The sequence below is a fragment of the Marmota flaviventris genome, chromosome 14, assembly GCF_047511675.1.
Source record: "Marmota flaviventris isolate mMarFla1 chromosome 14, mMarFla1.hap1, whole genome shotgun sequence".
NCBI classification, from domain to species: domain Eukaryota; kingdom Metazoa; phylum Chordata; class Mammalia; order Rodentia; family Sciuridae; genus Marmota; species Marmota flaviventris.
In genome coordinates this window covers 60,407,920-60,421,097 of record NC_092511.1, presented here as the reverse complement: position 1 = coordinate 60,421,097, position 13,178 = coordinate 60,407,920, and the positions used below count along the sequence as shown (strand labels likewise).

The window sequence follows — 13,178 nt, the reverse complement described above, 5'->3', positions numbered from 1 at the left end:
CCAATGCTTCCTAACATGAACTAAAGCATTTAGGTTAGATTATTTTTGAGACAGAGAAAGATCCTTAGACATCAAAGGGATGTGCGGACATGGTGACGTGGCTGTTGAGGAGCCACTGAAGGGTGCTCTTGTCAGAGCTTCCTGGAAGGAGGGTGGGCTGGGCTGGCTGCCGTAACAGGGGACAATCTCACAACCATCAGGGGCCCCAGTGTGTATCAGCCCCCAAGAGGACATTAGCAGGGAGTCCCAATCAGCCACGAGGAAGTCTCTAGTAGTGTGGCCTGGGGCGCTATCTTCAGTGCTGTCCCTATCCATCATGTTGTGATTCTCTTGGACAGGGGAGGTTTGTGGCTCACATTCAGGGACAGGGACCCCCAGCCTGGTAGGGCTGTGAATTCATGAGTGAGAGTACATATCTAGAAAGGTCTGTAGAAGGGGGCTGATGGGCTCTCACAGGTTTGGCGTGAGGTATGCCGTTCAAAACAGTGTAGCTGCACAAATGTTAGGGCACCAACACCCGACTTGGCTGAAGGACTTAAGATGAAGAGTTGGGGCCCCTGGGAATTTCATGGACTATATGCTCAGAATGCCTCCCTTCTGGCTCTGGTGAGGCTCACTCAGGTTTCAGCTACATTACCAGAGGTAAAATGTGCAGAACCAGGCTGCGTACCATAGCACATACCTGTAATCCCAGTGACTCTGGAGGCTGAGTCAGGAGGATGGCAAGTTCAAGGCCAGGTTGGATAACTTAGGGAGACCCTGTCTCCAAATCAAAAAATAAAAAGGGTTGGGGATGTAGCTCAGTGGTAGAGCCCACTCACCTCTACAACCCTCTGGTTCAATTCCCAGTATTGGGGGCAGGGAGAATGTCCAGAAAGGAGGAGTCTGTATCCAAGTATCTCTGACAAGTAGGAGCCCAGCAAGAGAGATAGAACCTTCTGAAAATGTGATAGTCTGTTATTGGAATGAGTCTCTGACCCCTGGGATTTAGGGAAATATCTGATTAGCAGACTGGCTCAAAAAAAAAATGTGAGGGGCATTCACATGTGGCCGAATCACCAGTTTCTGGGCAGCTTGCCCAGGACCTGGCATATAGTAGGTGCTCAATAAATATTTATAGAACAAATGGCCTTCCAATTCAGAGATTTTGTAATTCCTAAAATCCAGAAGGCAGAGAAACCCAGAGGCAGAGAAGATGAGGCAGCTCAAGACCAGGGGAAGGGTGGTGATTATAGTTGGGAGCAGGAGACTGCCAGGAAAGGGTGGGGCATGTTGGGGCCTGGAGTACAGGTTTAGGGTTTGAGCTTTATCTTATGGCTAAAGGGAACCAGTGCACAGTCTCAAAGGAGGGAGCAGCTGCGACAAGAAGGAGCTTTTCAGGAGATGAATGTGCTAGCAGGATCTTACATTAAGAGATTCCAAACTTCAGAATCAGCCTACTCCTAGATTTGCAGGCTGATTTTTCAGTCCAGAAATTCCCAGTCCTGAGTTGGTGACACTTCAATATGGGTTGTGAAACTCTCCCCAGATTCTCAAGCTATTTAAAAGAAAATCTGTGCCATTTAGCACTGCCGCTCAGATGGAGTAACGGAATATTGTGAAATGAAGCAAATATTAGGGTATACATCTTCATTGGGTAATCATCACTCCTTTAAATCGGAGGGGTGTATCTTGCTGTGATTTGCATGAGAGAGTGTGTGTGTGTGTAGGGGGGGGGGGTGATGTGCGTACGTGTGCACTTGTAAATGCATAGGTCATCTCTGGAGGACAGGAGAACCTGGAGAAGGCGGGTGAAGGTTCTTAGGAGAACCCTAAGAATCAGGGTTGGGAAAGACTTATAGCAAATATTCACACTTTTACACAATTCGAATTGTTTACTATGTGCACGGCTACCTGCAAAATAGAGGAAGGGAGGGAGGCAGGAAAAGAGGGAGGAAGGGAAGAGAAAGAGAAGGGGAAGGGGAGGGAGCCCAGCAATGCCAGACCATCCTTCCAGATGAGGAAGTGGAATCTGCTAGAAGTCAGTTTGGACCTCAAAATGGGAACTCAAGAATTCTGTGTACTACTGTGGTACTTTGCTTAATAAAAATGGCTCCATTTTTTTTTTTCTGATAATATGATTTTTTTTTCTAAAGTTAAATAGTCATCCAGAGATGAGTTTAATGTATCTCCCTCCAAATTCAAGTAAACATCTCAAAGTATATAAGTCAGTGCTTATTTATTATACCTAAATAAATACAAATGAACATAAATGGGATCAAATATGAACACAGTAAATTGCTTTATGCTCTCACAATAAATTTTGGATGTCTTTCCATGGAAGTCTTAAAATTCCAATTTATCCTTTTTAAACACAGAGGTAGTTCTTTCCATGGCAATTTTTGAAAATTATAAAATATTTCAAACACAAGAAAAAATGAGGAAATAGAAAAACAAAATGATAAGTGTGCTCAAAACACTCTGTACTCTCTGCCTTCTTAATTTGGGTCTCTTCTCCCCAAGGATGGCCGTTGGCCTACAGCCTGTGTATCCTTCCCATTTAGGTTTTTATTTTTTATTTTTGGGGTGCCAGGGATTGAATTCAGGGGCACTCGACCACTGAGCCATATCCCCAGCCGTTTTGTGTTTTATTTAGAGACAGGGTCTCACTGAGTTGCTTAGCACCTCACTTTTACTGAGGTTGGCTTTGAACTCGCAATCCTCCTGCCTCAGCCTCCCAAGGCACTGGGATTACATGTGTGCACCACTGTGCACAGCTAGGTTTTTATCCTATGTGCATGTGTCTCAAACCATCAACGGTATTTTGTCATTGTTTGTTTTGTTTTTGTTTTCAGTGCTGGGGATGGAACCCAGGGCCTCACGCCTGCTAGGCAAGCACTCTACCACTGAGCTGTATCCCTAGTTCTTTTTACATTTGTATTTTGAAACAAGGTCTCACTAAAATGCCCAAACTGGCCTTGAACTCAAAATCCTCCTGCCTCAGCTTCCCAAATAACTGAGATTACAGGAGTATGTCACCACACCTGGCTTGTTTTTATATTTTTAAACATTTGTATTCACTATATGATACAGTATATGTCCTTTTGAAACTTGCTTTCCATTGTGGTTTTGAGATTTTATCCATGTTAACATGTATGTGTCCATTTCAGCTGCTACAGATGTTCTCCTGTTCTACAGGACTATCCACAGTTGATGCATCAAGATGTTTAGGTTGTTACACACAGTCCTGCTCAAACAACCTTGTACATGTGTCCATGTGCATGTGAATGGTTTTTTCCTGGATAGGGATTATCAAACCTTCATCTGTATCATGTCCACCTAGGAGGCTTAAGAAAAAAAAGAAACCCATCTGGGCCCGACATCATGTGACCAGTGTTGTGAATCCAGGGTTATGCACCTAAAAGTGGAATGAGTGTTGGAGGGTGTGCCCTTTAATTTTCCTGGAGATTGCCAAATGGGCACACTGGCTTTTACTGAACCTGCAGGATATGATCTTATGTTTCTTATGTCCTTTTCAACATTTGATATTATCAATCTTTTAAATTTTTTGTCTATCTGAAAGGGTTTGTTTTGTTGTCTATTTATTTTATTTTATTTTTTGCAACACTGGGAATTAAATCCAGGGGTGCTCCACCTCTGAGCTACATTCTCCAGACCACTTTATTTTTTATTTTGAAACAGGATCTCACTAAAGACCCATACTGGCCTTTAACTTTTGATCCTCCTGCCTCAGCCTCCTGAGTTGCTGGGATTATAGGCATGCATCACCATGCCTGGCTTATTTCTCAATTTAATTTGTGTTTTTCCAATTCCCAGTATGGTTTGAATCTTTTCTTAACTTATTGGGCATTTGGGTTTCCAAAAAGAAGAAAGCAAGAAAGAGATCTCTATTTCATATCAGATTCAAAAATGAATTCCAGATAAAGACCTAAATGTGAAAAGTAGAATTTTTAAATTTTTTGAAGAAAATATGGATGAACATCTGAGTAGAATTTATTTATTTATTTCTCTCTCTCTCTCTCTTTTTTTTTCTTGTGGTACCAGGAATTAAACCCAGGGGTACTTAACCACCAAGCCACGTTCTTACCTGTTTTTGTTTTGTTTTATTTGAGACAGGGTTTCGCTAAGTTGCTCAGGACCTCACTAAATTACTGAGTCTGGTTTTGAACTTGTGATCCTTGTGTCTCAGCCACCCAAGTCTCTGGGATTACAGGCATGTGCCACTGTGCCCAGCTCTAAAATTTCTTAATAACACAAAAAGCATATAGAAGGAAAAGAATTATTTATTTCACTACTTATTAAACTATGTGACAGAAGACACTATCAAAGAAGTGGCAAGTGTGGCTCACACCTGTAATCCCAGCAACTAGGGAAGCTGAGACAGGAGGATTACAATTTCTAGGCCAGCCTTGGAAATGTAGCAAGACCCTATCTCAAAAATAAAACAACAAGGATTAGGGATGCACCTCGGTGGTAGAAGGAACTTGAGTTTAATCCCCAGAATGGGAAACAACAACAACAAAATTCACAAAAACAAAGTGGGAAAAACAAACCATAGGCCACGAATAGCTTATAAACTATTTAACCAAGGAGGATCAATCTCTGAAACATAAGAACTCTTGCAAATTTGCTTTTTCTTAGATTAATTATCGGTCTTTGGCTATTGGTCAGATTGACTTATGGCTATTGGTTTTTTGTACTCATATTTATAAGTAGTTTACTGTGATTTTTGATCACTGCACCTTTTTCTTAATTTTCTAAAGTTCTTTCTTTATCGTGTTGATGTTTTTGGCTGAAGCCCAAACCCTCCACTCTAACTAGCTTAAGTAACAAAGGAATTTATTACTTTACAAAGGGCAAGTCTTGGGGGAGGCACCCAGGCCGGCCCCATCTTTCTTCTGGCTCGGCTCCGCCAGTGCTCATGGGCTTCTTCTTCCAGTTAGCTCCTCTCATAGACCTAAGAAGGCAGCAGCAATTCCAAGCATCACCTGGAGACCCAGCAGTCAGAGGACTCGACACCGTGTCTGCTGGGTACCCCTTCTCAGATGGGAGGAGACTTCCCAGTCCCAGGAGGCGCTTCTCATTGGCTGGGTTTTGGTCACGTGACCCTTCCTGGCCAATCACCCTCAAGGGGAGGAGTATTCCTATTTGGACTAATCTTTTGGAGGTAGAACAGCTGCTGGGTGTCAGTCATGTCTTAAATTTAGTGGCCCTTTGTTTATCATGTAAAATAAATATAAGTATCAATGTATATTTCCCCAGTTTCTTTATACTATGGATTAAAAATAGATCTCGTCTGCCATGGATGGCTTTCGAGGGTAATTATTACATTCCATTGTTTAAAAAAATCAAATAATATGGAAACATTTAGTGTAAAAAGTGAAATCTCTCAATAACCCCCGAGTCTCAAATTGAGAGCCTTTTCCAAGGGCAGCAGCCTGGGGTGGCTGTGAGCCTTCCAAAGTGTTACCTGTGGATTTGTGCACACATAGATGTGTCTATAGCAATTACAGGGTTTTTACATACAGTAAATCATCATGCACACACACTCAGTAGCTTTTTTTCACATAACAATTTGTTTTGGAGAACTTCCCATGTGAGTTCCCTAATGGTGGACATTTAGGTTGTTTCTAATTATTTGCTCTTACAAACAGTGCTATAATTAACATCCTTGTAAATGTCTCTTTGTGCATATGGGCAAGCATTTCTTTAGGGTAGCTATCTATGGTTTGGCAATTTCTACTGCCTTTAATTGCATTGCCTGGTATCTGGCAGACGATCTTCTGCATGTACAATAACTTTTCATGTCCTTGCACCATTATAGTGTAAGTTTTAAAAAGATGTTTTAGGCAACAATTAGGAATCTAAGTTTAAGTTCAAATTCTGTATGGATTGCTGTGGTCGGCTGAGGTGACACTTGAATGAAGAGATTCCTCTACAAGTAGCTAAGTCCTTACAGGTACAGGCAATGGTTTGGGGTAGCAGGTAAGATCCCCCCCACCAATGTCCCAACATTGACAGTAAGGCACATCATGATTTTTAAAACATTAAAATATGGGGAAATGCATCTTAGAATTGAGGAGTTATGATATCTCATTTTTTCTCAAATCAGTAGAGCACTGCTCCACCTGTGTTTGAATGAGCTTCCCCCCCCCCCCCCCCCCCCCCCGTTAGTGGATACTGCGGTGGCTCTCCTACCAATCTGTTTGCAACACAGGTGTATGTGTTGAGGGACCAGTTCACGGCATTCACCTATATGTTGTCTATTCTAACCTGGTGGGGGGCAAGCTCCCCTGTAGCCTTCCTTCTGAGAACTTTTGCTCATGTTTGTCTACTGCTCCTCCCTTTCCCCCATGCTGTCCCTGTTACACTGGGTGCTTCATTAACTGTTCACAATCTGCATGATTTTGCATCGCAATGGGTTGGATGTGAGAACATCTGCAGCAGTTGAGAGCATATTTTGCTCAGGACTTGACACTGAGTTTGCTATCAGCATGAAGCAATCTGTGTGTGTGTGTGTGTGTGTGTGTGTGTGTGTGTCTCTGTATCTCTCCCTCTCTTGTTCCATGACATCTCCTAGCATTGCTGCTCCAACATTAGTTACGCCTGAGTCTTGAATGGTGTCAATCTGAGTTGAAAATGTGCCAGTCTTCTTAACATTATCACTAACAGACTGCTTAATTAACCTGCTGATACTGTCAATAGTACATCTTGCTGGTATGTCAGAAAGGAGACCCATGGTTGCATTCTCTCTCTCTCTCTCTCTCACACACACACACACACACACACACACACACACACACCTTGCTTGGGCTCTGAATGCCTCTGTCTAGAAGCTGGACTTCCCAGGAGTAGACTAAGAGGGACCTGGGAAGATTTCAAAGGAAGAGGTACAGCAGAATTAAAAGTTCTCGATTAAATCATGGAAATGAAATCACAAACAGGTCACGGTCTCATTGCTCAAAGGCAGGAGTAACTAGTAGCTTGTATGTATACAAGCTACTAGTTGGACCACCTGTGTACACAATCAACAGAGAGATGATGGACGTACACCCTCCACACAGGCAGTAGCCCATAGGCAGTTGTTCCCAGAAGGGGCCTGAGAGCTTCCCCCATTTTGTGCATTAGAGTTTTCTTTTTTTCCCAATCCAGCTTAGATGAGGCTGGTGGGCATTGTTAGTCCCCAATAGTGTCCTTAAAGTGGCTGTCTGTGGGGAAGGAAGGAGGCTGGTTTCCTTCAGTGCTGCTTCTTTTGTCTCACGTGGATTTTAATTTGAAACTAAGTCCTACTCTGCCCTGTGAGCCCTACACTCCACACTTGGGAATTTCAGAGAGTCAGTGAGATGCCACAGTGAGCCTGGGACTGATCCATCACCACCCCAAGTCTACACTCCTTCTGCTTTGTCTCCCCCAGACATAAACTCACAAAATGGGGACTAGAGACATTTCGCCTGTCCCTGGCTTCCTTGACCGGCATGGGTACAGGTGCAGAGGCTGGCATTTCATGTGAACATAATCTGTGCCCAGGGATCCCTATATGCTGCCTCTCCTTTTATACTCAGGGAGGCCCACTGGGGGAAGTGGGGGCAGCTGCTCAAGTTTTCACAGAGCTGGCCACCCTGACCTTAAGGAGATGCATGTTCCCTGGATCATGGTCCTGTAACTTTGCCTTTCCTGGAACATTGTGGGTGCAGTGGCATTGGTGATGGAAGGCATTCTCCAAGGGCAGGGATTGATGCCTTTCAGGGCAGAAAACCCCACTCTTCCTTCCACTGGTTTTTCTTGGCTCTCCTGGGAACTGAGGGCCTGGCAGCCCCAGGGGCCTGGGGATGCAGAACATTCATACTGCCACTAGAGGGCGTCCTACTAACACAGAGGCCCAATGCCAGCTTCCCTATGCCACCCTGGGGGTACCTTTCTGAGCCCTGAGCCCTGGGTGTCCTGGGCCTGCAGGAGCTCACTTTTGGAGATAAGCAGAGAGAGCCAAATTGAAGCCCAAGCCCAGAAAGCCCCCAACCCAGGCTCCCAACCCCTCCTCCAGGTCCTTTCCTGCTGCCCCAAATCTCCTTTACCTCCAATTCACCTTCCTAATTCCGTCTCTGGCTGTGGTTAAGACAAGGATTTTTGCATGTCAACATGACTTGGGGCTGGGTAATCCTTTGTCATGTGAAGGTGTCCTGTGCATTGCAGGGGTGTAGCAGTATCCCTGATCTCAACCCACTAGATGCCAGCAGCAGCCCCACCCCCAACCCCACCCCAACTCCAGATTATGAGATAATAAAAAGCATCTCCAGATGTGGCCAAATGTCTCCTAAAATCACCCCTGGTTGAGAGCCAAAACAGGTGAGCATGTCTGCTGTGGGGACAGGAGGGGCCCAAGGCCTGAGTCCCAGCCTTAGAGGGTCTGCCCATGTTAGCATTGCCGAGTGTCGTGTGGCAACAGTAGAGATGCTCAAAGATGGCATATGTGCTCTAAATACATTGTACTGCTGAATCTGCTCTCCTGCTTTTCCTCCCCAAAGACTGCAGAGCCTCTCGGTCTTCGCCTCAGTTTCTTCCACCTCCCTACTTGATTGAAACAGGGGACTGAGGCTAAGAGACCCCAGGGTCTCAAGTCACCCACCCCTCATCTGCAGAGCTCTGTCTCCCAGCTGTGAGCACCCTGGACCTCGGGGGCCCCCAACTGTTGGCTCAGGCCCCAGGAGCATCTGTGGGCTCCCTCCCACTCCGCCAGCTCACTGGGCCCCGCTGCTCTCCAGCTCCCCAAACCCGGGTGCCCCCCCACTGGAGTGGGGGGAGCAGCAGGTGCGGATGCTAATCAGCGTTCACAGCCCAGAACTGCAGTCGCTCCCAGGCTCACACACTCCCCAAAATTAAACACTCATTATACAAAATTAATTGACATTAATTAGCAAAAATTAAAACTTTAAACACAGCAAGGCGCTTTGGGGGGAGGAGTGAAGCAGGCGGGCTCTGCATTTGTCACCCCCCACTTCCCACCCGCCCACCACCCTCAAGTCTCCCCATTTCCATCCTGAAGCAGGGCTGCATCTACACCCCACTATGATGAGTCCAGGCCTGGCCTTGTGCATCCCAGTGAAAGGGAGCAGGAAAAGGCACCCTGCTGTAGGCACCCGCTGATGTGGGGCCCACAGACGCCATATCTAGTGCTGAACTTAGGAGCCAGGAAGCTCCCCTCAGCGCAGGTCTCCAAATCTCAGCTGAGACAGGGAAGGGCATGGCCGAACAAAGGAATTCAAACGTTGGAAGAACTGTGCTGCCTAGTCCCCTGGGTACCCAAAGGTTGAGGCCTTGTAGTCTTTCTGCTCTGTTCCACTTTGCTGTGTGACCTCATATAAGTAACCTCCCCCCCACCCCAGCCTCAGTTTTCCATCCATATGATGAGGAGGTGGTGCTGGGTGAGCACTGAGGTTCCTGCCGGCTTTGGCACCTGCTGTCAGGGATGCAAATCTCTCTGGGAATTTGATTCACTCTGAGGCACAAGGGACTGAATGTGGGGACTGATATTTTGAATGGATGGGGTAGCCCACGGGGCAGTGTTCATGATGGTGGAACATCAGACTCCAGGGGGATGTGTCTGGAGGCCAGACAGCCCTTGCAGATGGGCGTCCACTGCACCTGCCTATGGGGCCTGGCCCAGAGGACAAGAAAGCAGCATTGTCCCTAAGTCCTGAACGGTTTCCCCCCAACATCCATTATTTTCCATCTTTGCTCACCAGGTTCCCAAGGTCCCCAAATCCCACACCAGGCTGATAGGCAAAGGGGCAATAGAACCTGGCCTGCCCCGACCTTCTCAGCCTTAGCACTCATTCAGGACCCTGTGGCTGGGGTGTGGAGGCCTGACAGTGAGGAGGGGGTGGCACCCGCAGGTGCAGTGCCATATCCCCTGCACCTCTCTCTCTCCAGCCAGTGCCAACATCTGCAATGTGGTCCTGATGCGGTACGGGGAACTGGAGGAAGGCATCGATGTCCTGGACGCCGACGGCAACCTCGTGGGCTCTTCCAAGATTGCAGCCAGACACGTGGGTAGCCTGGGAGCACAAGGGACCCTGGGGGGCGGGGATTGGTTTTGCCCTCTTAACGTCTCCTCCCCACCCACTCCCACCTGCCATCTGTCCCCCTGGACACGCCTTTGCTTCTCTCCAACCTCTCCTCCCATCGCCACTGTGAAAAGTCCACAGTTCTTGTCCCAGTCCCTCAGGACCCAGATCCTCAGATGAGGTGTTAATTGATGAGGGCAGAGGAGACTCCCCCAGAGCTTTCTCCCTGTGCCCAGAACCCAGGGCTCTGCTGCCTGGGCCTTCACTCTCTTTTGGGTACAAACAGGAAGCAGGAGGAGAGTGGCACTTCTGCAGCACACTTCTGGGACCCCAAACCATGAGCTCTGGGATTCCAGGCTTGCAGAGGCCTCTGGTGTGATTTGGAGAAGAATGTTTTGTGACAAGACCGTCCCCTCACCTCAGTTTCACTAGCCCCGCCCACTCCAGAGCTGTGATTGAAGAAACAGCACCCTCCGCCATGGGCATATTCTGTGCATTCCCCACCTTAGCCTTCCTCTTAATGGTGGTCTGGCTCGTCCTGCTGCCCTGGGCTCTGTCCTCAGTGCTGGGGATGAGCAGTGGTCAGCCATGAGGTAGCTGAGCCTTCACCTGCTCCTGCCACTGTCCCTCTGTAGCTCCCACGTGGGACCCAAGTCTTACCTCTGCTCCTGAAGCTTTCTCCAAAAGCCTTTCATCTGGGGAGAGCCCTCTCTCGGTCCTCATCCTCTCCCCAGTGGCCACCAGGAAAGTCAGTGCCCATCTGGGGCTAGGGAGAGACACAGATGAGGTGCCACGCCAACAATGTGTCCTCTGCCCGTTGCCCTGGTCCTCAGCCCTCTGTCCTTCTAACACCTTATTCAGGGCCTGGAGCATCCTCTCGCTGGCCTCCCTGATCATGAAGAGCACAAGTTCTTAGGAGAAGCGTTTAGCCCTGAGCCTATCAGGGAGGGGATTTAGCCTGTTTCCTACCTGGCCCCAGCTCCTACCTCTACTCTATCCTTTCCCCCCAGCCGCTGTGAGGGGGGCAACTGTGATACCCCCTCATGGGCCCACAAGCAAGGAAACCCCTGCTCTTCTACAGCCCTGGGCTTTCTACAGACTAACCTGGTCCATTCCTTGCTCCAGGAATCTGTGGACTGTGAGCCCTTCCTGGAAACTCCTCTCAGGATGGGAGTCCCTGGGGTTAAAGAGACTTCCCCAATGGCCATCCAAACACAGAACTGCCACTGAGCTTAGCCCCAGTCTGTGGCCTCACAGGAATGCTAAAATCAAAGCTCAGGGCAGATCCCCAATGGAGACCCTGCAGGCACTCCACAGAAGCATGTATCCTTACAAAACTGACCTCTTGTGTCTAAGAAAGACTCAACCAGCAAGACCTGGTGGTGCATGTCCATGATCCCAGCGACTACAGAGGCTGAGGTGGGAGGATTGCAAGTTTAAGGCCAGCCTCAGCAAATTAGTGAGACTCTCAGCAACTTAAAAACACCCTGTCTCAAAAGAAAAAATAAAAATAGCTGGAGGTGTAGCAGAGTGGTAAAACACCTGGGTTCAATCCCCAGTACCAAAAAAAGAAAGACAGACAGACTCACCCAGAGCCAGGAGACACAAGATGTTCTGCATCTTTGTCTTTAAGAGATATCAAATATTAAATTAAAAAAAAAAATAAGTAAACCCAGAATCTCTGTCCTCCCTCGGCCATGGCTCAGCATGCCCCTTCCTGCTCCTGCTTTGCGAGCATCTCGGGTCCTCCATATACTGCTCCTGGGCCACTGCACATCCTGGGCTGAGGAGGCTGTCCCCTCACACCCAAGGCACCTCCCTGAGCACCAGTCCCTTCCTGGGGCTGCTTCTGTCACTGCCCCGCCCCCACATATGGTAGGTGACAGGAATCTGCTCTTTCCAAATGTGCATGGTGAGAAGCCAGAGGTGGCTTTTTCTGCTGTCTGGAGTACGGCTTTGTGAGCGATTCCATGAATAATTCCACGCTGCCAGATGTGCTTAGCAGCAGCACACACACCTAGGGCTCAGGGTGGGGTCTGTTGCCAGGTGGCTGTCCCCCACCCCAGATGCCCCTCTCACCCCAGCCTATCTTACCCTCAGGCCCTGCTTGAGACGGCGCTGACACGAGTGGTCCTGCCCATGCCCATCCTGGTGCTGCCCCCAATCGTCATGTCCATGCTGGAGAAGTGAGTTGGGCAGCCAGGACTGGGGGGCCTCTGGGGAGGGGGGAAGGGGAGGGTCTAGGGCAAGGGACAAGGGAGCCACTGGCAGCCTGCCCAGTTTGTTCCAGGGGTGAAAAAGGTCCTGCTCTATTTTCAGACTCTCCCGGGCAGTGCTGCTGGAATCCCGGGAGAATTCGTGGACTTGTCTTCTGCAGGCCTCATGCTAGGGGCTGCGAGACACAGCCTACGGACAAGGCTGGCCTGCCCTGACCAGCCGACGGTTCAGGGGTGGGGGCAGAAGTCTGTGTGCGTGATTGTGAGTGTGCGCGTGTGCAGGCACACAGGGCCTTCTGAGTGAAGAGTGCGAGGCTATTGTGAAGGCAGTCTGAGGATTCAGGTAGGAAGACTAGATCTGGGGCCAGTGCCAGCCCTTGCAAACACCTGTCCTGAGGCAAGCCTTGGTTTCTCCACTGGAGAAAACACAAGTAATAATAACCTCCCTGCCCCACCCACCCTCAGAAGGATGTTCTAAGGACATATTTGTCATGACTGTCAAGAAATAAGGGAACATCATAATACCAATAACAGTGATTCTGTTAATGAATGAGTGTGAAACTGAATCACAGAGACTGATTGAAATCTTGCTGCAGAGACTGAGTAGAGGGGGCAGGAGGAACGGCCTACCTACTAAGGCCTGGGCAGGCCTGAGGTTAGGGGAGGCTCTTGCCTGGAGAATAGCAAGGGTGGGGGGCTCTAGGTGGAGGGAAGCTAGAGGGGCAGAGCCCTGTAAGGTAACTAGGTAACCTTGTGAGGTAACCAGGAGGAGATGATCACTCCCTCCCTCCTGGGGGCACTGACATGGGGTCCCCCAAGGCAGTGATGGAGAATGGGGGCAGTGTAGGATAAGGAGAGGATACAGGGCACTCCATGTGGGTTCTGGGACAAAGGCTTCTCC

The 13,178-nt window shown here is 48.4% G+C and overlaps 1 protein-coding gene across 3 annotated transcripts in view; it reads left to right on the top strand.

Annotated features, from left to right (window-relative positions):
- Window positions 1-13,178, top strand: part of Sfxn5 (sideroflexin 5) — a 112,356-nt gene that overhangs the window by 74,697 nt on the left and 24,481 nt on the right. For all 3 annotated transcript variants that reach the window (XM_071601710.1, XM_027934496.2, XM_071601711.1), the window contains exons 11-12: window positions 9,928-10,043; window positions 12,162-12,247. In XM_071601710.1, coding sequence (XP_071457811.1) covers window positions 9,928-10,043; window positions 12,162-12,247 — 202 coding nt within the window. The remainder of the gene's footprint in view (window positions 1-9,927; window positions 10,044-12,161; window positions 12,248-13,178) is intronic.